Here is a 27,386-nt window from a genome sequence, read left to right as displayed (position 1 = left end):
CATTTATCTACAGCTCTGTTCTCAAAAGAAATCTGTATCCATGTTTACTTCAACAGGTGTAAACAAGACCATCCTTTGACCATGTAGCACAGAAAAGCAGACTGAATAGATGCTTATGCTCACTTGAAATGTGTTTTTAAAAAAGAGGCATGTTGGAGAAAACCTACAAATCAGAGTAATGAATATTTTAATAATACAAAGTTTTATCTCTGAATATTTGGAGAAGAAGTGTAATTGACTGGGCTTGGGATATAGCTCATTTGTAAGTCTTCTGTTTTACCTTATCACATGGGTAAAGACTTCTAGTACAGTGGTAAAGCATAGATGGAAGGCCTGCTTTCTCTTTCTCTTAACTTTACAAGGGATACTTTCACTGATTTGACTCATACTTACTATGAATTGTAGATAGATGCTCCTTATTGAGTTAAGGAGTTCACTTTTCTTTGGTCTTCTTACTATGACATTTATAAGAGTAATATTAAATTTTGTTGATTTTTTTGTTTCTATTGAGTTCATTAATTTGTTAATACAGTGAATTTATATTAATAGCTTTTCTAATCATAAACCATTTTAGAATTCTTAGATTAAAATTTAGCTTGTGATGTATCTTAATACACTGATATATTTATTGCTGTATTATTTAGGATGTTGAAAACAAGTTTATAATTGAATTGGTCTTTAATTTTGCTTTCTTTCACGATCTCTGTCTACTTTTATAGCAGTCATACTAAAATTATGAATGGAATTTTAGAACTCCTTTTTATATTTCTTAGAAAACTTCTATTCAAGTAACTTTCATGAAGATTTGTCAAAGTCATACTTAAAAATGCTTATATCTAGAGTTCTTTTCATTCAATAGAGTTTACCTTCTGATAAAGTTCCCATATTTTTTGAATCTAATTAAATTCCTCTACAAATTGTTTTTTCCATCTTTTAAAACAAAGTGCCTGAAAATGTTCATAGTACTTTGTGATGAGCTATAAAACTCTCCATGTATTTAAAACTCTTTTTCATTCCTAATATTGTTTATTGGTACAAGATTCTTTTTCTTCATTAAGATACTTATTCTTTCAACATTCCTGACATAATTTTTGAAAATGTTTAAGAAAGGCAAGCTGTCTTAGAGAAATTATTAAATGCATTTTTGGTAAGAGAAGTTTAATTTCTTTAGAGAGCTGTATGATCATTCCATTTAGGTTATAAATCACTGTTTAGTTTTTTTTATTTTTTCTTTATTTCTTTTTTTTCATGTTTGAGACAGGGTCTCACTGGTAGTGCAGACTCAATTTGAACTCACAGTCCTCTTGCCTCAGCCTCCTGAGTGCTGGGATTACAGGCCTGCTCCACCATGCCCCACACTGTTTTTTTCTTTTTAAGAGGAAAAAAAGAAAAGAAAACAGTAACAAATAAAACAATGAAGATAAAAACAAAGCAGTACAAAAGCAATACAGGATTTCAAAGCAAGATGATAGGAATCAACAGTGGTTGTTACATTACATATTGTCATCTTCAACGAAGTTGCTCAGGTTACCAGATGTAAGAATCCAAGATTGATCAAACAATTATAGACAGTAACAGGTAATGAAAAAACCATTAGAAACAATACAGAGCTTCACCAGACAAAATGGTAGGAATTCAGCAATAGTTATTACATTGCACATTATTGTCTTCAAATTAGTTTTTCCGATTACCAGATATAAGCATGCAAAATTGGTCAAGAGGAAAAAGATTTAAGCATTAACTGTTCCTTTCAATAAACCAATAGACGTGAGCAGTACACTTATCTCAGCTATCCTTGTATTTACATATATATTTTATGTTTTTTTTAATAGTCTGTCTCTAAAGCAGTAATTCACTGGTTTTCATAAATGAGATATATTCCTTCAAGTGTGGGGCTTAGCTTGGGTAGTAGAAGGGCACCTTCATGTTTGAAACAAGATTTTCTTCAAATGTTTTATTCAGGAGAATTTTATAATTTTTGAACTATACATCAGGTCTCAGGAAAACATAATATACAGGGCTCCCTATCTATATGCCTGTCTGTCCTTCTGTCCATCCATCCATCCATCCATCCATCCATCCATCCATCCAAGGTCTTGATACATGTATTTCAGGCTGGCCTTGAGCTCACTATGTAACCTAGGTTGGCTTCAGACTTGTGGCCATCCTCATACCACAGCCTCTGGAGTGGTGGGATTATAGGCACGCACCACCATGCCTGGCAGTTTTTAAAGGCTTAAAAAATAGGCAATGGAGGTCATCTTCAAGAAACTGATTAAGATTTGTGTTCTGGTGTCTGATGAAGCAGTGAAACAGGCCAGTCTTTATAGCTAGTGCTACAGGTACACAACCCACCTTGCTTGTGTTTTCTTAATGATTAATGATGGTAAACATTTTTAAATGTGTTTAGTTGCTTTTTCATGTCTTTTGGTGAAATGTCTGTTCATATCTTTTTATTTTCATGGTGTGGGGAGTTTGTTTTCTGATGACTTGTCCCCTTTTTGTAGAATGGACACAAATCTTAGCAGATAGAGACCTTCTAACTTACCTTTTCAGTCTCTTTTAAGTGTTTTCAATAAAATGCAGTTTATCATTTTCCTTCTTACGGATCTAGGAAAACTTTGCCAAACAGAATCACAAATGTGTATTTCTTGTTGTATTCTAGAACTTGTACTATTGTAAAAGTTATCCTTTCTCTTCAAAACTACCTTTGTGAGTTTGTAAAAACATTGGTATTCCATCTGTGTGTCTTATTCTCGGGCTCTATTCTCATTGATCCCACGTGTCTATCCTTATGTCTGTACCCATTGTCTTCATCACTGTATGATCTTTTATAATAAATCTTGGTGTCATGAGGTGTATTACTCTTTTCATTCTTCTTTATCTTTTTTAGATTTGTTTTGGCTATGCTAGATTTTTGCATTTTCATGTGGTTTTAGATTGACAGTTTCTTTAAAAAACTTTTTAAAATCTTCTACATATTTTATAATTGAAGATTTTTAAGGTCTTGCCCATCTTTTGGGAGAGGTTACTGGGAATCAAACTCAGGCCTCATGCTTGCCGGGCAGCCACTGTTTTGCCTGGATTTATAATTGATCTTTTTCATGTTTTGATGATATAAATAGTAGTATGATTTTAAATAACAATTTCCTTTTTTTTTTTTGCTAGAAAGTGATTAAATATTGTATGTTGATCCTAAATCCTATCAGATTTTCAACATAGATTATCAGGGCATCTGTGAAAAAGGGTACTATCACTTCTTCCTTTCCAATGTGGATACATAAAATCTCCAATACAGAACTCAGTACAGAGGACCACTTTGTTTTGTCTCTGATCGGAGGGCCAAAATATTCTTTCACTATTAACTTACGGTATTAGCGTAGATTTTTCATATTTTTTTTTATCAGGTTGAGTAGGTTCTATTTCCTAATTTACTGATATTGTCTTCAGGAATGGATATTGGGTTTTTATCAAAGTTCTATTCATGTCTGTTGAAGTGATCAATATGCTCTGTGAAATTTTGTCAGTGTGAATTACATTGATTTATTATATTATTACTTACTTTTTAATATTTATTTATTTATTTTTGGGTGAGCCTGGGGATTGAACTGAATACTTTTGCACTAAGCTATATCTCCAGCCTTTTCTATTTTTTATCTTGAGACAAAGTTTCACTAATTTACTAAATTGTGCAGGCTGGGCTCGAACTTGTGTTCTTCCTGTATCAGCTTCCCAGAGTACTGCAATTATAGGGATGCATTACTATGCTTGGTTTACATCGATTTGTTTTAAAATAAGCTAATCTTTCATTTTTAGGAAAAACTCTAGCTATATTTTATATTATCCTTACTGTATATGGCTGAATTTGATTTGTTAAAAATTTTAAAGAATTTTTGTATCTGTGTTTGTGAGCTATATTGGCTTATAATTTTCTTGTAATATTTCTGTATAGTTTCAGTATTGGGATAACACTGGCTTTAACAAATGAGTTGCAAACTATTCCCTTTATGTTTTGGTCTGGCCAGTGTAGGGCTTGGTGAACTACAGCATGTGGGCCCATACACTATAACCAGCCATCTGTTTTTTTATGGCCCATATGCTAAGAGTGGTTTTATATTTTTAAATGTTAGACATTTATCTATGTGGTAGCCTTGATTTTTAGTCTTGCCTGCAAAACCTAAAATATTTAGTACTTGACCATTTTGGAAAAAGTTTTCCAACTTTTTTGATTTTTTTTTTTCTGAAGACCTTGCTTTTCTCAGTTTCATTTTTTATTTTTCCTCTACAGTTTTTCATTGTTCTTTGGTTTTATTGTTTCTCTTCTATTTAATTCGGGTTTTATTTGCTCTTTTTTCTTGTATTTTTAAGATAGAAGTTACAATAATCTGTAATAAATCCCACTCACTATATTTTCATTTCAGTATTATATTTTCATCTCTGTAAGTTTAACTTAGGCCTTTATTATATCTTTAATTGTTTTGGTCTATTCTTGTCTCATTTTTTTTGCGGGGGTGCCATGCGCGAATTGAACCCTGGCCTTGTATACCCTAGATACGTACCTTGCAGCTGAACTGTATCATCAGCCCTATGTCTCTATCTTTTCAACATGTAAAATACAGTCATGACACTTGCTTTTTGTATGCTACTTTAAAAATAATTAATTTTGGGTTTGGTTTGGTTGATCAATTTTTTTTTTCTCTATTATGGTTTGTTTTTTTCTGTTGCTTTGCAAACTTGGTAATTTTTAGTTGGACTACAGATGTCATTAAGTTTACCTTGTTGGTTACTAGAAGCTTTTGTATTTTTACAAATATCCTTAAGCTTTGTTCTTTAGTTTAGTTAAATTACTTGAAAGTTTGATTCTTTTGGGTCTTGCTTTTAAGAATGGTTATACAGGATTTAAGAAATGGTTTGGTCTAATTTGTCCTAAATGTTTAGTCTAGGGTTTCTATCCGGTGCCCTATGAATTACGATGTTTTCCAATCTCGCTGATAGTGTTAGGATCTGTTCCCATACAACCTTGTGTGAATGTCAGATACTGTTTCCATGAATCCTTTTAGAGAATTCTTGCACCCAACGTGGTGTTAACACTCTCTGCTCCAGTTCTTCAACTCAAGGAGTTTACTAGGCTCCACCTGGATTTCTCCTTCTCTGTACTGCATAGCCTGGGGCCTTTGTGGGACTCTCATCCTTTGCTTCCTTCTGTGGGGATCATTTCCTTTTATGTCAGATTCTACTTTTATTAGACCATCATTTCTCACATTTTTGTCTGGATTTTTTGTCTAGTTTCAGGCAGAATAGGTCAGTCTCATCACTTTTACTCCATCATGGCCAGAAGTGGAAGTCCCATATATCTTTTGCATAGTGAGGTTGGTAAGAGAACATTATTCCCTAAGTGTTCAGAAAAGAGATTATTTGTGCAGAGTGGCTCTTTTATGGATGGGTTTTAGAAAGAATAGTCCTCATGTATTTTTTTATATCAATTTCTCTAGTCCTTTTTTTAAAATCTATACTTTATTCACGGTTGAATTAGATTATTATATATAATAATGTAATATAAATCACTAGTTCCATTATGTTTCACTAGAATTAGATTGAATTTAGTACTTGATGAAAATCTGCTGAAAAGATCATATGCTATTTTTCATACTTGTTTTGCCCCTGATGTTATCCTATCAATATATGCAGAAATGAGATAAGGAGAACCTAGACATAATCTTTTATTGTCTGAATTTTTCTTTCACTAAATTATGTTCTGAAAAAGAATATTCAGGGCTTTATGACATGTTGGTGCCACAGTAAACCCCAAAGGGTAGTTTTATTTTATTTTAACACTTGTTTCCTAGAAACTAGTAACTGAAAGAGATAGGACCCAAGTTTTAAAAAATACATGTTTTAAAAACTGGCAGGATACACTTCATTTGTGAATGTATAGTGATTATGCACCTAACTACTGTATATTATGATTATTCACTTTGTGCATATACATAAAGGTTTCTTCATTCCTATTCTGTAGCCTGGGGACATTAATGACTGGCGGGTGTCATTTTTGTTGCTCCTATTCAATGTTAATACATACAGTTTCACAGGAAATCACAGTTACTCCACTGTAGCTTTTTTACTGAACACATAATAGAATTGTTAATAGTTAATGTGGCTTTATCAATTATACAAAAATGTTAGAAAAGCTATAAAAGCTACTGAACCAGCACTTTTGCATTGAAGGACTATATTGACATAGGAATTTGTTTTCCCAACTATAATTTAAAAATTAAATTCCCTGTGATGGTAAAAATAGAGATCTCTGATTTTTTCATTTGTTTTTTGAGACAGGGTCTTTCTATGTTGTTCAGGCTGTCCTTGAACTTGTGGCAGCCCTTCCACCTCAACCTCCCAAGTGCTAGAATTACAACCTGCTCAGATTTTATTTTGTGTGTCTGTTTTTTGAGATTTTAGCTCATCATACATACTGTCAGACATTTTGCTAAGTACATTATACACATTTTTCTTTGGATAAAGAATCAGCCATTATTTAACTTCACAACAATTTTGCTTTAAAAGAGGATACATGCATGTATGTATTAGTTTCTTGCCACAAGCTTGTTTTTTGTCTTCTGTTTTTTTTCCATTTTTGAGGCAGGGTCTCCCTATATAGTTTAGCCTGGCCTTGAACTTACTATGTAGCCCAGGCTGGCCTTGAACTAATGGCAGTCCTCCTGCCTCAGCCTCCTGAGTGTTGGGATGACAAGAGTGCGCCACCACACCCAATTTCACAAACTCGTTGCTTGAAAACAACAGAAATTTATTCTCTTATGGTTTTGGAGGTCAGAAGACCAAAATGAGGCACTGAGCCTGAAACCAAGGTGTGGAGAATACTTAATTTCATAGGGAAGCTCTAAGATAGAATTTCTTTTTACCTTTTCCAGCTTCGAAAAGATACGTTCCTTGCATTGTTCTTCTGTGTTCCTCTGTGTTCAAAGCAGCAGTCACGTAACCTTTTGCTCTTCTATAGTGAAAGCTCCTTAGTCCTCCCTCTTACCTGGTTACTTCTAATTGCATTTGCAGTCTGCTCAGATAATCCAGGGCAATCTCCCTATCTCAGGTTCCTTGATTTAATCACATGTTCAAAGTTTCCTTTGCCTTATAAGGTAACATGCACGTGCTCCAGAGATTAGAATGTGAGTATCTTTGTAAAGACACGATACTGCCACAAATCACATAATAGTAAAACATATTAGAAATAAGCATAGTTTGGAAAGAAGTAGAACAGACAGGTTGATAGTTGTAAGTAAAAGATTCTGGAGTTCCTTTGGTATGTTCCAACATTTTATGTTATTGACTGATCTTCTTTGTCACAGATAGCGATAAATAGGACATTAACCTTCAGGTTTTTCCCTAGTATGTTTCTTTTTATTGTCCTAGTATATCTCATCTTCTCTCTTGTCACTTCCTTCCGTATAAAACCACTGCTTAGTAATCTACAATCAGGACTTCATAAATGGAAGCACAGATTTACATAGCCCTATACTATGATTAATTTAGAATTACTTTGTATTTGATCATGTCCATACACATATTTATGCCTGTAATCCAAGTACTTGGGAGGTCTATGGCTGTACCACCCTGATCGCTCCCAATCTCATCCAAGTACTTGGGAGACTGAGACAGAAGGATCAAAAGTTTGAGTCCTACCTAGGTAATTTAATAAGATCCTATCTCAAAATAAAAAGATGTGGAGCCCTTGGGTTCAATCTCCAGTACCATAGAGACACATACACACACACATACACACACACACACACACAAACACACACAGATCATTTGGTACCTCATTTGTAGAATGTCTAATAATTTGTATAGTTACCAATAAATAGGTTTTAGCACAGACAGCATGTGTTTTATTATGTACCTTTAAAGCTAAGAGTTTACATTTTCTTCCCTGACTATAGGATACCAGAAGGCCCCATTGATCAGGGGCCAGCTACAGGAAGGGTACGTGTTTTAGAAGAGCAGCTTGTTAAGGCCAAAGAACAGATTGAAAATTACAAGAAACAAACCAGAAATGGTAGGTGACCATACACTGTTTCTTCCTGCTCAATGTATTGGCTTTAATTTTCTTTTATCAAAGTGTTAGAAATGCCGGTATTCTTTATTTTTTAACTGCAGGTCTGGGGAAGGATCATGAAGTCCTAAGAAGAAGAATTGAAAATGGAGCTAAAGAGCTCTGGTTTTTTCTACAGAGTGAATTGAAGAAATTAAAGAATTTAGAAGGAAATGAACTCCAAAGACATGCAGATGAATTTCTTTCAGATTTAGGACATCATGAAAGGTACTGTTCTCCCTATACAGTTGATTTGGATTTAAGTAATGATTATGATCTAAGAATGAGAAACTGAAACTTCCATTAATTTGTCTACTGAATGGTAAATGACACTGCTCAAAAATTAAGTACCTGAGGACTCAAAGCATAGTAATTGCCAAAAGCAAATAATCAACCAAAACATGTCACTGAAAATATTATTTAAAATGTATACTCGGAAGGTAGTGGTGTCAGCCAGCAACACACTGACATATCTTCCTATAAATGTCCTTCATACGTGGTCTGTATTCAAACCAAAATGTATAGTTTTGCACTGCAGTACATTGATTGAAATTCATACGAAAGCTGCAGTTACATTTCTATTCAGACATAAAAGCATTGGCACCTTTTAAATGTTCCTAATTAACAAGATTTGGATGAAAAGGAGCGTTCTGTTAATTGTTCTTCCATTTAGTTGCTAGAAAGAACCTGAGATCTACCTACGTAAATTTGCTTCTCCTATTTACACATTTCTAAATAAAATGCAGTTTATCTTTCATAGAAAAGAAAACATTTTGGTGCTTCAGTGTTTGTGCAGAATAAAATATATCTGATCATTATAATACAGTGAAATTTATCTTCTGGCCTATTATATTTAAAAGCCTAAGTTCTTGGTAGGATTCTGATGGCAATTACTGTCTCACTAGTGAACAATAAAAGAAAAAAATATTTTATTTGTACAACCTACTACTGTGAAGAGGAAACGAATTACCACATATAGACAAGAGATTCATGTATATTAACATCATCAACAATATTAGAATGATGTTGAAGACTTGCTGTGGTGTTTTAAATGAAATCACAAGCAAAATCTGTGTTTATTGGAATCATTTTAACATTAATGATTCTATGAAAGTAGATAGCATGGAGTTCAAGGAGCACTGAATTATTCGGCCCCACATTAGGTGGTCTCTTTGAAATTTTTAGCCCTGCTCACAGTCATGCTATATTTAGACTGTTAGGCCAAATGTTGACTAATTTTGTCCTTAATGCGTCTCTCCACCAAAGCTGACTCCAGGCACCAAGCTTCTATTAAATGGAGCTTGGTGCTTGTGTGCTTTGCTTAGTGCAGCTTTGTAGTAAAATGCAGATTTAAAGAAAATTTGATATGAGCAGCGTCTTTGTGTATGTAAAAAGAAATCTTAAATACTACTAATGGAATGTTTAAATAATTAGGTACTCTGGACTTCAATCTTCAGGTATTTTCCAAACTTTTAGAAAATATTTTATAAATATAATTTGTGCATGTACTTTGTAACTATTTGTGCAAATGAAAAGTGAATAAATAGGCCATAAGAAATTGATGTCAGTGTTACTTTTTTTGTTGAATTTTGTTTTAAATGTATTATAATTCCTGACACTGCCATTTCGTATATATTTGTAGGATATTTCACTGGAAACAAAGTAAGGAGTCCAGGTACCAGAGTCAGTGTTTTGAACTGCCTTAAACAGAAATTGTAATGAACTTGGAATACAACGTCACAGGGTAGTAATTTTCACTCCAGAAAGTCAGATTAGAAAGCAGTAATAAAAATAGTGCCTAAACACAACCAAACATTGTAGAAGTAACCTTTAAAGTAGTGAATTTACAAATAGAAGAGATTTATATTATATATAAAAATACCCTCATATTGACCATATCTAAGATCCTTAAATCTAAGAATTAAAATTAAAAGTAGATGTTTCTGTTGCTCTCTGGTGAATTTTTTTCCTGATACTGGAGATTGAATCCAGGAATGCTATAACACTGAGCTACATCACGGCCCTTTTTATTTTTTGAGAGAGAGTCTCACTGAATTGCCCAGGCTGGCCTCAGACTTTTGTGATCTTCCTGTCTTAACTTCCCAAGTAGCTGAAATTATAGATATGGGATACCATACCTAGGGATCCCTCTGGTGATTTTTATGTGACAAAAATGCCTCAGATTTATTTATTTTTTATGAATATACTTTTTTTATAACAGTCTTCTAGAAAAATTAAGAAAATATTCCCCATACTCAGTTTCACCTTTTATTTACATCTTACATTAGTATGGATCTAATAACCCATTTTATTTTTACACTTGCCCAAATTAAATTCTGTAAGTCATCTCTGAGCTAAAAGCCTGTATTTTCTGAAAAATCAGCTAGAGATGAGTCTATTGATCATCTTCTGTAGATTTCCTATAGCATTCTTACTGTTTGGTTCACAGAGACATCATTTAATTATAATGGAGAATATTTTATGGGCTTTTTTTCTCTTCAGGAGGGCATTCTTCTTTCAACTCTCATTTTCCAACTTTCCTGAGATACAATTGGCAAAAATTGTAAATAGGGAGCTGGTCATATAGCTTAGTGATAAAGACCTGCCTAGCGTGAGTAAGGCTGTGTGTTCAATCCCCAGCACCACCAACAAAGGTAAAAGAAAATATACCAGTTAGTGTGATGGTTTGATATTCGTGCATATTTTATAATGATTACCACAATCAAATTAGTGAATATCTCCTTCAACACACAGTGAACATTTCTGTCTGTGTGTGTATGAGAGACAGAGAAGAAAAGAGATGACCTTTAAGGCATGCTCTTGGCAAATTTAAGTAAACAGTATAGTATTATTAACATAGTCGATGATGTACATTAGACCCCCAGAATATATTCATCTCACAACTGAAAGTTTATACTGTTTGACAACATCTGCCCGTTTCACTCACTCCTATAACAGGGACCTGTCCAAGATCCCCAACTGCCTGTATGAGGGATACAGTGAAGGATAAAGGAAAATCAGGGACAAATTTAGTAATGCCTGACAGGGGGCCTGGGAGGTCAGTGCCTCAGGATGGGCAGAGACAATGACACTTGGAGCTAGCCATTTTTTATTGGGTGTGCACAATAATTGGAGGGAGTATCAGATGATTTAGAGGCAGGTGGTGATGTTAAACTAATGAGGCTCTTGTCCTGTAGTAGCTTTAGTCTAATAGTCTTAGTCGTAGTCCTCCTGGCTCTAGTCTTAGTCTTAGTAGGTGGGAGAGGATGGCCCACCCCTAACGGGATAATGGGAAATTTCAAAAGGGTGACACCAGTAATCCAAGCCTCCATTCATTCCCTTAGGGAAGTGTGTAAAACTAGCCATTGTGAATTTGTGGTCCTCAACACTTCTCCCCTGGCTGCCAGTATTCAGCTCTATGCTTCTGTAAAGTCAATGGTTTTACATTTTATCCATAGCAGAATTTGTTTTTCTCTGGCTTATTCACATAGTAGCATAATGCCCTTCAGTTTCATTCTTATTGTCACAAATGGTAGGAGTTTTTTCTTATAGTGTAAGAATGTCCCAATGTGTATACCATATTTTCCATTTTCTTTATCCATTCATCATTAAGTGGACACTTCAATTGTTTCCTTGTGAATTGTGAACAGTGCTGCAACAAACATGGTAAGGAAGATGCTTGTTTGAGATACTGACTTCATTTCCTCTGGATGTGTACTCAAATGTGTGAATGCTGGGTAATAGTTGTCTATGTAATTTTTTAAGGGACCTTCATTGTTCTTATGGCTTATATCTAGATGTCCCCTTGCAAAGCTTTACACACTCATTGGGGCTTTTCAGAGCTGGCTGGATCTAGGGTGTGTGACTCTGGGATCAAGAGTGTGAGACACTAATTAAGCCCACTGATTGGAATTAGCTAGTTCTGGGAATGGCTGATGGATATACTGAAAACAGAAGCCCCACCCTGGGTGTGGCTGGCACCACCTAAAAGGTTTGTAACCAGGATGCATATAAAGTTCCAGAGAGAAGGTAGGCCCGCTGCCACTGCCACTCTGCTGCTTGCTACCTTCTGCCTGTCATACTATACACTGTTTCTCCTCTGCCATGTCCATCTAACATGCTGCCCTGCTTGGAACCAGCTGTGGACTGAAATCGCTACAAACTGTGAGCTAACTTTAACTTGTGGGTATCGAGTATTTTGTCCCAGCAATGAAAAAAATAAGTAAGACAGCAGTTTACATTCCAAGGAACACTAGACAGGGGATCCCTTTTCAGCATACCCTTTAATACTTGTCATCTCTTGTCTTCATGGTAGTAATTGTTCTCACAGGTGTGAGGTGATGCCTTCGGTTTTACTTTCCATTTCCCTGTTGAACAACGACATCAAGCACCTTTTCATGTACCTATTGCTATTTGTATGTCTTGTTTGGAAAAATGTCTACTCATGTCCTTTTTCCATTTTTAAAAAGGTTATTTGTCCATTTTACTATGATTTCCTTATATATTTTGGATGTTAACCATTAAATGCAGACATTTTTTCCCATTCCATAGGTTTGCTTTTCATTGGGGTGTGGTGTGGTTGTTTGACTTTTGTTTTAATTTAATTTTTATTTATATATGTTTGCAGTACATAAAATTACATTCATCATGGGTAGTAGGTGCATGTGTATAATACATCCTTTTTTTTTTTTTTGAGACAGGGACTTACTATGTCTTTCAGATTGACCTTGATCTCACTGTGACCAGGCTAGCCTTGAACTTGCAGGGATACTCCTGCTTCAGCCACTCAAGTGCTGAGATTACAGGCATGTGCCACCTACCTGGCAACTTTCCTAATTTTTTATGTCCCCTTTCCCCTTCCCTCTCACCCCATTACCTACATCTCTTGGTCCCCTTCCCTTTTGCAAAAATGTCTGTTTCCCTGTTTGTCTTTTACTTCACTCTTTATATTTTGGATTCTTCATATAAGAGAAACCATGTGATATTAGAGCTTGAGCATCTGATTTATTATCACTTAATATTATGATCTCAAGGTGCATCGATTTTCCTTTAATTGACTCAAGTTTATCCTTATGGCACAGTAGTACTCTATTGTGTATAAATGCCACATTTTCTTTATGCATTCATCTGTTTATGGATATGTAGGTGATTTTCAAGATTTAGCTATTACGAGTTGTGCTGCTATAACCATGGGTGTGCATATGTCATGCTAATTGGGAAGATAACTGAGAAGCAGAATACTGGGTCAGATGGCATTTCTATTTTTATTCTTTTGAGGAATCTGCATCCTGATTTCTATAGTGGTTATACTACTTTACATTCCTGCCACCAGTGTATAAGGGTTTCCTTTTCTTTGCAGCCTTGCCAGCTTTTGTTATTATTTGATTTATTGATTATAGCTATTCTTTCTGGGCTAAGGTAGAATCTCAGTATTGTTTTAATTGCATTTCTCAAATGACCAGTGATGTTGAGAAGTTTTTCATATGTTTATTTGCTGCTTGCATTTCTTCATTTGAGAAATGTCTTTTCATTCCAGATGCCCATTTTTGGATTGAGTGTTTAAATTTGGGAGGTCTTATTTTTTGAATTCTTTATATATCCTAGAAGTTAGTCCTTTGTCTGAGGAGTGACTGGTAAAAATTTTTTCCTACAGTGTAGGTTGTCTCTTCTTGCTGTTGGTGGTTTTCTTTGTTGTGCATGCTATTGCCTTTTGTGTGTTGATTTTGTATCTTGCTGCCATGCTGGATTTCTTTATTAATTCTAAAAGTCTTAGTGGAAAACTTTGGGACTTCTATTTAGAGGATCATATCATCTGCAAATAATGATAATTTGACTTTGTATATTTTTAAAAATTTTATTGTTTTATTTTATTTTTCCGTTTTATTTTTTTCTCTTGACTGATTGCTTTGGTTAAAGTTTTGGGTATAGTAAGTCCCCAACTTACAAACATTGGAGTTGAGAACTTTCACAGATAGGAACAGACATTATGAATATTCATAGATGTAAACAAATTGCTTAAGTAGCTCACGTGTCTGCCAGACATTGTCACTATGCTGCCATGTGCTTACTGTGCAGTGTGACAGTGTACACTACTAGTACAGTGCTCAGCCAGAGCCCAGGGTGTCCAGAAGCAAGAGGAAAATCAGTGGTGCTGTGGAGGGGACTGCTAGGAAGTGCAAAGCAATAACCATGGAAACAAAAGTAAAAAGTTTATTTACAGTTGTACTGTACTGTACCACCATTTTAAGTTAACTGTAAATGTAAAAATAGGATTTCTTAAACAGAATTTTTGTGTGTTTGGGTTTTTTAATGCTTTATATTGTATATTTGTGTCAAAGGTGTGCAAGACTAACTTAGTTGGACTTAGAAACAAATCTGACTTGCAAACACTTTAGTGGAACAGAACTTGTTTCTAAGTTGGGGACTTAACAGTACTATAGTGAATAGGAGTGGTGGTAATGGACATTTTTACCTTATTCCTGATTTTAGAGAGAAAGCTTTGTTTTTCTCCATTTAGTATGATACAGTAGGCTTGTCATACATGGCTTTTATTAGATTGTGATAAGTTCTTTCTATACCTGTTTTCTTCAGTTGTTTTTTTTTTTAGCCATGAATGGATGTTGAGTTTTTTCAAAGGCTTTTTCTGCATCTATTGAGATGATCATGTGATTTTTATCCTGGCTTCTGTTTATGTGATAAATTACATTTATTGACTTGCCTATGTTGATCCATCCTTGCATCCCTGGTCTGAAGCCTACTTGGCGGTGATGTATCATCTTTTTATGCCAGTACAGTCATCCCTTGGTTGTTGAAAAGCTCCAAATTCATACTTTCTGCTACTCAAACAGCAAAATTGGAAAAAAAAATTGCTTGATGTTTGTGACTTTGCTTGGTAGTTGAACCAAAAATGTGCCTTGAAAAAAAACTTGTGTGGACCAAGAGTGCGTCATGAATTGCATCTCATCAGAGGAACAAAGGGATGACACATCAGTCTAAGTGTTGCTCTTGCCCAGACAGCATAACAGTGCTTATGTTAGTGTGTGAAGACATTTGTCATTGTGCTTTGTTTTTTTGCACTTTATTTGCGTAAAACATCATAACCATGGCTTTAGAGAAAGTTAGTGATACCCGCAGTAAAGCTAAGATGAAAACTGTTAGAACAATAGAATTAAAAAATAATTGTGAAATTTGTTAAAGTCCTGGAAGAATGAATTTATAAGTATCATTTTCAGAACCAAATTTGGTTTTCTGTTATTTTTTAGAGGAGAAATATGTTCAGTTCTCGAATTTTTCAGTGTTCAAACATGGATTTGGAATGATTGGGCTCAACAACCAAGGTATCACTGTATCTTGTTAAGGATTTTTGCATCTGTGTTTATTAAAGAGATTGCCCTCTAGTTTTATTATACAGTTGAATTCTTGTCTAGTTTTGGAATAAAGGGCAACACTATCTTCCAGGAGTGAATTTGGCAGTATTCCTTCTCTTTCAGTTTCATTAAAGAGTTTGAAGATATTGGTGTTACATTGTCCCTAACAATTCTCTAGGATTTAATGGTTAATCCTTCTGATTCTGGACTTTTCTTACTTGCTGGGTTTTTAGTTACTGTCTCAGTTCCATTGCCTATTATTTGATTATAGGGGTTTTATATCTTTTTGTTTCAGTTTTGGTGATTCATGTGTGTCTAGGAATCTATTTGTTTCTTCTGGATCCTCCAGTTTACTGGAATTCAGAATCCTTGTGCCTTGGCCTTTCAAGTGCTACGATTAAAGGCACTTGCCACTATAACTAGCTGCCCTTTTCATTTCTAATTGCATTAGTGTGGATCTTTCCTTTCCTTTTCTTAGTAAGATTGCCTAAGGTTTTATTTGCTCAAAGCAAATAAAGCAGTTCTTTAATTTCTTGATTCTTCATATTTTTGTAATCTTGCTTTTATTACTTACCACTGTGATCTTCATAATTTGCTTCCTTAACTAGCTTTTGATTTGGATTGTTCTTGTTTGCTAAAACCTTGAGGTGCATCATTAGGTTATTTATTTGGGCTCACTGTGTTTCCTGATGTGGGGATTGTGTCAGTCTGTTCTTCCTGGAGAAACAGATATAATGCAAGATATACAAATATGTAAGAATTCACAAGGATGACTTACAGTAGTTGCCCTCAGAGTCAGATGTAGAACAGTGCAAAAGGGCTGTCTGCACGCTGGAGAGCCGAAGGATCTAGTGCAAGACCTGGAGCTCACTGCAGTGTCCCGTGTGAGTCCATATCAGGAGGCTGAAGAGTCTGCGCCAGAGGCTGGAGACTGCTGGAAGCCAGGAGAAGCTGTCCAATGTGAAGACTGGAGCTCCTTGAAGAAACACAAGCGAACCTTCTTTCTTCATTTCCCTTTCATATAGTTTAGGTGGCAGACCCATAGTTTGCTATCATTCACGCCCTGTGAATACCAGCAGATCTTTAGTAAGTCCCCTCAGCCACACCGAGAACTATGCTAGTCCAGTTTAGTGGAGTGTTTCTTACTCAAGTTGACTCAGTCAGTTAAGTGTCACAGGCATTCCCAGCTATAGACTTCCTTCTTAGGACTGTCTCTGTTACAGTTCTGGGATGTTGTACTGGCATTATCATTTGATTTTTGAAACTGTCTAGTTTCTTAATTTTTTCTATGACCTGTTGATTACTCGAGTGTATTGTTCACAGTATTTCTGTGGTTTCTTTTGCTGTTGATTTCTAGTTTCATTGCATTATGATCTGATATATTCGTAGGATAATTACAGTTATTTTGTATTTATTTAGGCATGCTTTATGGGCTAGTATGTGGTCTGTTTTGGAGAAATTTCCATGTGCTGCTGAGAAGAATGTGTTTTCTGTGATTGGATTGAACATTTTGTGTATATTTGTAAGTCATTTCTTGGAATGTGTATTTCAAATCTCATATTTCTTTGTTGAGTTTTTGCCTATTCATCTATTTTTGATAGTGTGACGTGGAGGTATCCCACTATAATAGTGTTGTTTATCCACGCATATATAATATATGTACATAAATACTATATAGTTAATTTATATATAATATATAATTATATTTATATATTTATCTCCCCCAATTGACTTGTTCCCTTGGCCAATATGTAATAACCTTCTTACCTCCTCTGATAGATTTTTGGCTTGAAGTCCACTTTCTCTGAAAATAGGGTAGATAGCCTTGCTTTTTTAGGGTTCCCATTGTATGGAATGTGGTTTTCCATCTTTTGATTTTTAGTCTGTGAATTTCTTTTTGGATTAAATGTGTCTTTTTTATATAGTATACCTTTTTGGGTTTTGTTTTTTGATCCATTCTGCTAATCCATATCTTTTGATTAGGGGATTGAGACCATTTACATTGAGGGCTATTACTGACAGGTATTGACTTATTCCTATCATTGCATTGTTTTTCTGTTGCTAATTATTTTTTTCCTGTTGCCTAATTGTTCACCTTAGGTGCTGTATTCATCCCATTAGACTTTTGGGTGTTGTCTTCATTGTCTCCTTCTAGGATATCCTTGAGAATATTTTGGAGTACTAGTTTGAAGGTTATGGAATTTTTTTTTTAAGCCATTCTTCGTTTTGGAAAGATCTTATTTTTCCATCGATTTTTGAAAGATATTTTTGCAAGTTATATTAGTCTGTGTTTGAATTTCTTTTTTAGGGCTTGAAACACTTCACTTCTGTTTCCCTGACCTTTAAGGTTTCTGTTGTGAAGTCTGTAATTCTAACAGGTTTACCTTTCTAAGTGATTTGTTGCTTTCCTCTAACAACTTTTAAGATTCTGTCCTTGTGTTGGACTTCTGGGATTTTGCCTATGATGAGTCGTGGAGAAGTCATTTTCCGCTCATGAGTGTTTCGGGTTTTTATGCCTCCCTTACCTGTATGTGAAATTCTTTCCCCATACTTACAGTTTCCTGCTATTATTTGGGTAAACAGGTTTTTTAAAATGCTATTCATGCTATGTTTTTGTTTTTGTTTTTTTTTTTTTTGTCTTTTTGAGACAGGGTCTCGATATGCAGTTCAGGCTGGTCTTGAATTCACTTTGTAGCCCAGGTTGGTCTCGAACTCCCAATGATCCTTCTGCCTCAGCCTCCTAAATGCTGGGATTACAGGCATGTGCCATCACGCCCGGCTCATGCTATGTTTTGATTTTTCCCTAAATCCAGTTAGTTTACATTGGTTCTCTTTGAGTCATCCGTCAACTGTTGGATCCATTTTCCATAATCTGTTATTGTTTGTTAAGTATTTCTGAGTATATTGTCCCCTGCATTCACCCTTTCTTCTAGTTCTAACACTCTGTCCTCACATTGGTCACTTGTGCTACCCATACTTTCAATATGATTGTCCTGGATTTCTGTTTCATAATTTTTCATGGACTCATTCTTTGCTATACTAGTCATTCATGTTTTGTATCCTTTTGCTTAGCTCAGGTAGCTTTTTATTACTGTCTTTTGTAAGCCCACACATGATTTTGTTTACTAAGTCCATTATCTCTTTTATTATGTCGTCTTTCACCTCACTGAGCATCTTACTGATATGGTTTTTCTTTTTTTTTTCTTTTTGTCTCTTTTATCACCTATTTACTTAAACTTTTTAGGTTTTAATTTCTCTCCATTGATGCCCCATGGATCAGCTTCGGGAGTTTTTGGAGACATTCTGTTTCCTTGTATTTTTATACTGTATTTCCATTTGTGTGTGTGTGTGTGTGTGTGTTTTGAATGTCAATTATAGTAGAAAGACTTTGTTGGTAGCAGAGAGATCTCTTTTGATATCTGCTTTCCAGTGATGCCTTTTGGACTAACTATAGGACTTTGTCTCTGTCTTAAGATGATGGTGATGGGGGGGGGGTGCAGTGTAATTGTCCTAGCACTGAGTTTTGTAGAATGTATCACAGTCCTGTTGATAACACAAAGACAAACCAGATATTGACACAGAGTAAAAACTATTACAACAATTATGCCACCCTGGCAGTGGCAACAATATCAGTAATAGTAACAAATTCCAAGACAAATTGAATATTGACATACCATAAGTACTAATAAAAGCTACCACTGTAGCACTTTAACCATAGAAAAGAGATCCACAAGAACAATGTAAACACAAAGACAAAGAAAATACTGACATACAGGAAATACCTATTAAATGTAACAATTATACCACCATTAATAATATAACAGAATTCAATAATAAAAGCATAGAATTTCCTAAGCATCTAAAGAGGAATATAACATAATAGTAATACTAATAAAGATGAAAAGCGTGGGACAGGGAAATGAATGAAATTTGAAAATAAAAGGAAGTTACAAAGGAGAAAAATCAGGCAAAGGATCCTGTTAGGAAAGAAATTAATAAATTTAGATGAAAGTAACAAAGAAGATAAGAAGAAGAAAAAGAAAAAACAGAGCAAAAGAGAAAAGAAAAAACCCCAACCTCATAAAATCAATGAAGGAAAAGAGAAATGAGTCTAAATAACTTCTCAGTGATTTTGAGTGGAAGGTTTCTTTCCAGGGTCTGTAGTACTGAATCCACCAGCTGTGGGGGAGAGGCGGTGAGTCACCACCAAGTCCTGCCTTGTTTCCACCCTTGCGGTCGGATGTTGAGGCCTGCCTGCCCTTTCTGCTTCAGTTTCCCGTCCTCTTCAACCCCCAGTTCATGTACTTTCAAGCAGAGTCCCACTCTGTCTTTTGTTACAGTAACTGTGGGCTTTTCTTGCCTCCCTCTCTGGGCTGGCTTTGTGTTAGCGACACCCACTCCTGGGAACCAGGGCGAGTGTCCAGACTGTCCCATTCTTTTCTGTGTGTGTGTTCAGTTTCTCCACAGTTTCTAGTTTTCTTCTCAGCTTCTTCTTAAGTCTCAGAGTCCTATTTGTCTCTGTTATCACCGAGTTGTTTTCCAGGTGTCCTGATTTCAGATCTCAAGGAGGCTGCATTTTGCAGCTCATCTTTACTCTGCCATTTTCAATCTCCGCGTGACTTTTCATTTTGTTGTTTCCGTATCGTGCTGCAGGTTTTTTATTTTGTGTTTTTTCTTGATGTAGTCCCAATTGTTTATTTCTCCTTCCTCCCTCAACTTGCCCCTCCTCCTCTCCTTTCCTTCCTTATTGAACCCAGAGCCTTTGCACTGAGCTTCATTCCCAGCCCTTTATTTTTATCTTTTTTAAAAAATCTTTTGATACAAGGTCTTGCTACATTGCTGAATGACCCCGACTGGGCCCATATTTGTAGTCTTCCTGCCTCAGCCTCCCAGAGTGCTGCAAACATACATATACTAGCACACTCGGCTTATTTCTGCTTTTGTTGTCTGTGGTTTTGGTCTTACATTTGAAAACTCATTGCCATGGTGCTTTTCCTTTCTGTGTTCTTCCAGGAGTCTTGTGGTTTCTAGTCATATGCTTAAATTTTTAACTCATCTGGAGTTAATTTTGTGTGTGGTATAAGACACATAAAGTCCAGTTAATTATTTCATTATTTTACATGTAGATAATTCACTTTTCTAAAAACCGTTTATTGAAGACACCTTTCTCCTACTTTATATGCTTGACACCCTTCTCCAAGATTATTGACCCTGTGTGATTATATATTGGAGCTCTCTCTTCTATTCCACTGGATTATATGCTTGTTTGCAAGTCAGTCTCACACTGTTATGAATACAATACTATAGATTTGTAATGTATTTTGACATCAGGAAGTGTGATACCTTCAGGTTCATTCTTTGTCAAATGCTTTGGGTATCTGGAGTCTTTTGTGGCTCCATAAAATAATTTCAGGATTTTTTTGTTCTTTGTCTGTGAGCAGTGGCAGTGGAATTTTGACAGGGATTGCATTGAATCTGTAGACTGCTTTGGGTAGTACAGACTTTTAACAGTATCCTTCCAGTTCATGAACGTGCACTATTTTTCGATTTGTTTGTAATCCTCTTTAATCAGTGTCTTAAATTCTTGTAGATCACTATACAGACCTTTCACCTTTTTGGGTACTTCCCAAGGATTTTACTTTTCCTGATAGAGTTATAGATGGGATTGTTTAATTCTTTTCTGTGCAGTTCATTGTTAGCATATACACATACATTTGATTTCTGTGTCTTCATTTTGTGTCCTGCAGCTTTATTAAGTTTCTTTATGAGTTTGAACAGTTTTTGGTTTTGAATTTTTTTTTTTTGAATCTCAGGTTAGAACATAATCAAACACCTCCCACAAAGAACCTATACAACTGTCTGTTTCTGGTCTTTTTCTTTCTTGCGAGATTATAGTCTCCTTGCTTGCTAGTCTCCTGAGATTTTCTGTGTCTTCATAATTCAGTTTTGGGCCCTTGACACTTTGTGTGTGGTGGGCTCAGCGCACCTGCAGAGGTGAGGGGAGCTAGACGGCAGTGATGCCTCCTTTCTCTGCGCTCCCACCTGCACAAGGTAAAGAACACTGTCCAGCATGATCTCCAGGTTCCTAGAGGATCAGCCTGAGGCCAGAAGTACAGGCGAGCAGATTTCACAAATAAAAACTTGATTAAATAAACTTTATTGTGCATCAAGCACAAAGATCTTTATGATGTATAGAATTAGTCCTTGTAAAACAGTTGTTTGAGATAAAGCAATTCCAACAATATTTGATCTTACCAGTCACTTGAACAGTCCACATAGAAGTTTGTTTGTTTTTCTTGTAAGATAATGTCTCTGTGCAGTTCAGTCTGGCCTTGAACTGACTGTGTACTTGCACTGAGCTTGCACTGATCCTCTTGCCTCAGCCTCCTAACTGCTGGGATTGCAGAAGTACGCCTCCTCACCCAACTGAATAGTTCCTGTAAGTAAACACAGTAAAGGAATAAAATAATTGAGTAAAAATGAAATCAGGACACAGAAAAAGATCAGTGAAACCTCTGGAGAAGAACAAAAACGTAAACCCCAATGCAGGAGTGTATAATGATCAAGATTAAGACATTTTACCTTAAACCTTTAAAAAGAAGGAAAACAATACTTACAATCTTTATTTCAAATTTTGAGATGTATGTGTGTATGTATGTATGTATATATGTATGTGTGTATTTATTGGGATACCAGGAAGTGAACCCAGGGTTACTCTCCCACTGAGCTACGTTACATCCTCTGCTTAAAAAAAATTTGTTTTGCTAAGTTACTCAGGTTGGCCTCAAACTTTCAATCCTCCTTCCTCAGCCTTGTAAATAGCCAGGATTACAGGCAAGTACTGCCATGTCCTATGAATTTGATTCTTTTTTTTTCTTTTTCTTTTTTTGAAACAAGGTCTCACTCTGCAGTTCAGACTGCCCTTGAACTCACTATGTAGCCTAAGCTGGTCTTGAACTCACGGTGATCCTCCTGCTTCAGCCTCCCGAACGCTGGGATTACAGGCATGCACCGCCATGCCTGGCTGAATTTGATTCTTATAGAAAAATAAATCATCTACAGACAGGCATGTCTGATGAAATCATAGCAGGCAGGCTTCTTTGATCTCAAGGATTGTTAAACACTCTTAGAGTGCCAGATCAGTTCTGGTGAAAAGGCCCTGAGAAAGCGCTTGAGACCACAGCATTATGGGAGACAGAGAAAGGAATGTTAGTATTTAAATAGTACCATTTTGTTCTCTCTATTGTCATTTTGTACCTGCTTAATTTTTTTTTCTTTAAACACTGAGTGGTTGGAACAACATCAGTGGAAAATTTAAACACAACTCTTAATGGTTTAAACAAGAAGGAGTAGCAAACTTTTTCTTTAAAGGACCAGATAAATATTTTAGGCTTTGTGGGCCTTTGTTACTTTGTAGCAGGAAAACTGCCACAGACAATATACAAATGAACAAGTGTAGCTCTGTTCCAGTAGCACTTTATTAACAAAAATAGGCAGTGAGCCAGATTTGGCCCCTGGGTCATAATTTGCTGATTCCTGGTCTAAACTAATGAAATGATTAAAATATCTTCCCACTCTCTGCAGTGTCCATTATAACACACCAGTATTCCTGCAGAGTAAACTAAAAGCCCCAGTAAACAAGAAAGAGAAACTTAGGTGAGGTGCAGATGGTTTTATTTATATTGCATTAAATACAAGCAACGCCTTAGTAATAAAATTTAAAAAAAAACCTACAAGCCTGCTGTCTTTTTCTAACACACCACCACCACCACCACCAATCTGTCAGCAAATATTTAATGAGTTTCTGGCTGTTGTCTTACCATCAGCATGGCTACCTCTTCATGCACTTGGATCATATAACAGCCTCCTAACAAGTCTCCCAACTTCTACCTTTGCATGTGACTCCACAGTATATTCTCAAAAATCAGTCAGGGGCTGGGGGTTTAGCTCAGCGGCAAAAGCGCCTGCCTGGCAAGCGCAAGGTCGTGAGTTCGGTTCCCGGTACCGGAGAAAAACAAAACAAAACAAAACAAAACAAAACAAACAAACAAAAAAAATCAGTCAAATGAGATTAACTTTTTCTCTCACCCCTGCCCTTTCTCCCTCCCCACCCCCTTTTTTAAGATTTTGAGTCGGGGCCTCGCAGTGTAGAAAAGTTGGCCTGAACTAAGTAGCCCATGCTAGCCTCAAACTTGTAAACCTCCTGCCTCAGCCTCCAAAGTCCTGGGACTACAAGTGTGCCCCACCACACTGGGTTTGCTCCTTTGCTCTCCACATTGACTACAAATCACTCAGAGTCAGAGCTAAAGTCACTACTTCGACCTAAAAGATCCAATGTGTTATGGCCCAGCCTTTGTTCTCACCTTGCTACTGTCCTCCATGGTGTTATTCTTTCAGCCATACTGGTCATATTGCTAACTTCTGAAAATGTGAGGCATGTTTCTATTCCAGGCATGTTTCTATTCTTTTTTTCTTTCCATTCATTCAATTCGTCCACTCATTTATTCATTCATTCATTTTTATTCAGTACCAGTGATTGAACTGAAGGTTTTCACACAGCTACATTCCTTGCCCTTTTTAAATTTTGAGACAGGGTCTTGCTAAGTCACAGAATTTCCATGTCAGGCTTGAACTTGTGATCTTCTTGCCTCAACCTTCTGAGTGTAAGATTATAGATGTGTACCACCATGTCCAGCTCTACAATGTTTACATTTGCTCCTCCTGGCAGTGAAATGTTAATTTTCCAGTTAGCCATCTACACAGATCACCAGATGTCTTTCAAATCTGTGTGCAAATGTATTAAACTCCATAAGGCTTTTTTCAGAGTATCCCATTGAAAAACTCAACATCCAGGACCAACAACCCACTTTGGCTTTCTGTCTCCTTCCTTTATTATTTTCCAAGAAATTACCATTTTTTAATATTTTGTAGCTTGCTTTTATTTATTTATTTATTTACTTATTTTTAAAGAGTAAAAGAAGGACAACATAGCAATAGGGGGATTCACCAAATTACAGACAAAGTGGTAGGACATTGTTGTTATTTTACCTATTGGTATCTTCAAGATAGTTTCTCAGGAAAACAAATAGACTAATAATAGTGAGTTACAGACAAAAATGGCAGGAAGTTATCAATGGTTGTTGTACTATATCTTGGTTTCTCCAAAGTGGTTTCTAGGGAAAACAAATAGAGCTATACATGAGTGATCAATCAAATAATCATTGACTATTCTCAGTGGTTGTTGTTGAAAACACATAGTAACAAACATACATCAATTTAAGAAATAGCATAGGAACAATACAAACATTGCAGAGTTGTGGACAGATTGGTAGGAAATCATCAGTGGCTGCTACAATACATGTTGGCATCCTCAAAGTAGTTTCTCAGGAAAACAAAGATATGCAAGAAAGATCCAACAAGTAGTTGCAGCCCAAGGGTTGCGAAAAATAGCGGATTACCTCCTCATCAGTGAGTCCCCTCACTGAGGTGTGACGGCTGGAAGGAAGGCCAGGGCTGAAAAGAAGGACCGAGAGACCAGCACCAGTGTCTAGCACCGGACCATCCACTTTTTCCTCTAGAGTCATGATTTTGCGGGGCTCCTCCTTGGAGACAATGGTATTTTGTAGCTTTTACTGCTTTGTTTTTTATCTTTCTCCTACTAGAATTTAAGCTCCATGAGAGTAGGGTTTATTATTTTAATCAGTATCTATAACAGTGCTAGTTATAGATAAAATGTACACTAAATATCCTTAAACAGGTAAGCAAATGAAAATGTAGCAAAACAAAAAAATGTTTAAGAGTTTTAGATAATGAGATAATGGTGGTCAGTTTTATCTTTTATAAATTCAATTTGACAGTAGCAACTTTAGGGAATAGTCCTTAACTAGTTGTAATTCTAGCCTCTCCACTTCTCTACACATAGTACTAAGTCCTCTGCTCAAAACCTGCTTCAGAATACAGACTAGTTTCTTATGGAAATGATAAAGTTAGAATATATATTTGTTTAAAAAGTATGTATATAAATAAAATATACATAGGTATAGCAATCACCAACTATGATGGCTTTAATCTAAAAACATCAAGCATTAGCTAGAGGTTCCAAAAGTACTTAGAGAAAACTGACCCATAATATTAAATAAAAAGAATGACAAGACAGGTATTGAGCTCCCACTTAGGGCAGACATCTATCCTAGGTACTTATATCATTTAATTTAACCCTTGTAACTGTATTATCAATTAGATAAGGCGTATAAGGCACTAAGAGGTCAGATAATATGCTGAAGTCACAAAGCTCAGAAATGCTAAAGTAGGGATTCAAATCCAAGAAATGTGATTCTCAGGTCAGGCTGATAGCTACTATATTAACAAATGGTAAAGTACAAAATCCAGACTACAATAATGTACTCTCTCAGTATAAATATGTGAAATCAGAAATCTGAACCAGGGAAGCAAGATCAGAAAGCACGGTAGATCTAATTCTCAATTTGGGATCCATTTCTTACTCACTCTGTGAGCTGGGAAAGTTACTGTGGCATCTCTGAAATTTAGGCACTGCGTCTTAAAATAAATATCGCTTCCCCAAGTAATATATGTGGTAATTGCTATTTAATTTTTTTTTTTTTTTTGTACACCAGAGGCCCTCAGAGCATTTTTTCAGAGCTTTCACTTTTGTATCTAGAGAGCACCAGCTAATAATTCACCACTGAAAGGAAGGATCCATTGGTTATGGGTGACAGTAGTATGTGGTAATGAAGACCAGTTATAGAAATGGTCCAGTATCCAGTTTCTTATGAGACCCTGAAGATGGGAATTGATTAATCAGAAGCACTCATTTAAAAGAGGGTAAGATGAGCCCCTAACAGCTGTGATTTACCTAGGAAGATGTGTCTAGTGTTGGTCCTCTTTTATTGCTGGTTCTTAACTACATGCTGAGTCATTTAGTGACAAAGCAATGACACCCCACAGGAAAGCCTTATTTACTATCATAGAAAACCAGTAGAACTATAAGAAAATACTTGATTATAGCCCCTTTTTAATAAAGCCAAACTGTTGATATAAAATGAAAATTAAAACTGTTAGCCATAGTTCAAAATACTCACTCTAAATTTATTAAAAATAGAATAGTTTTGAACATCCTTTGGAACAGCAGGGTCATTTGTCAACATTAACCACACATAGGACATTTTAGCAGCTTAGCTATTTCCATTTTCATCCTTTTGAATAGGGAATCTAAGATGTGATACATTAACTGTATTCTTTTCACATAAGATTCAAAACAGTTTCTTTTTATAGAAAAGAAATTTTATACTGCCTAATAAATTAACCTGCTAAATACCCACTGACTTGCAGCTGTTAAAATTTTTCAGTTTTCAAAACATGAGTCTCCTCAAGACTATTTTGGGACCTACAGAATTATTTTATAGTTATTGTGGAAAAAATTACCACCTGGTGTAATTTCAATGCGGTCTGAATGTCCTCCATGGGTCAACTGTGATTAAAGTCTTGGTCCCTAAGGTATCACTATTGTGATAAAGTGGAACTTGTGGATGAGGAAACCTAGGGTAGGAAGTCCTTAAGTCATTGCTGTATGTATGTGGGAGGAAGCCTTCAAAAGAGATTATGTGACACCAATCTGTCTCTGACTACTTGTTTGGCAATGTAAGCCATTCTACACATAGGCACTTTGAACATTATGTGACTGCAGCTGGAAGTGTTTTTGTTAGGACTGAGCCAATACGGGCACCATGCCCTTGAACCTCTAAAACTGTGAGCTGAAAACCACTTTTCTTTATAGATTACCTGGTTCAGGTATTTCCTTGTGGTAATGTAGAGCTAATAATACACCATCCATGTGGAATTGAATTCATCATGGAAACACTGAAGTCTTTAATTATAATAGTGCTCTAGGGCTCAGCTGG

General features: G+C 35.9%; 1 protein-coding gene across 1 annotated transcript in view; it reads left to right on the top strand.

Annotated features, from left to right (window-relative positions):
* The window catches only part of Fut8 (fucosyltransferase 8 (alpha (1,6) fucosyltransferase)), a gene marked incomplete at its 5' end in the record, with an annotated part of 233,529 nt that overhangs the window by 110,404 nt on the left and 95,739 nt on the right, over positions 1–27,386 (top strand). Inside the window, 2 exon segments of the mRNA XM_013521985.1 lie at positions 7,950–8,065; positions 8,167–8,329. Of these exon segments, the coding sequence (XP_013377439.1) occupies positions 7,950–8,065; positions 8,167–8,329 (279 nt within the window).

The sequence above is a fragment of the Chinchilla lanigera genome, unplaced genomic scaffold (assembly GCF_000276665.1).
Source record: "Chinchilla lanigera isolate Chin_1 unplaced genomic scaffold, ChiLan1.0 scaffold00065, whole genome shotgun sequence".
NCBI lineage: Eukaryota > Metazoa > Chordata > Mammalia > Rodentia > Chinchillidae > Chinchilla > Chinchilla lanigera.
The sequence above is the reverse complement of the archived record's forward strand: the minus strand, read 5'-3'. Positions and strand labels throughout refer to the sequence as shown.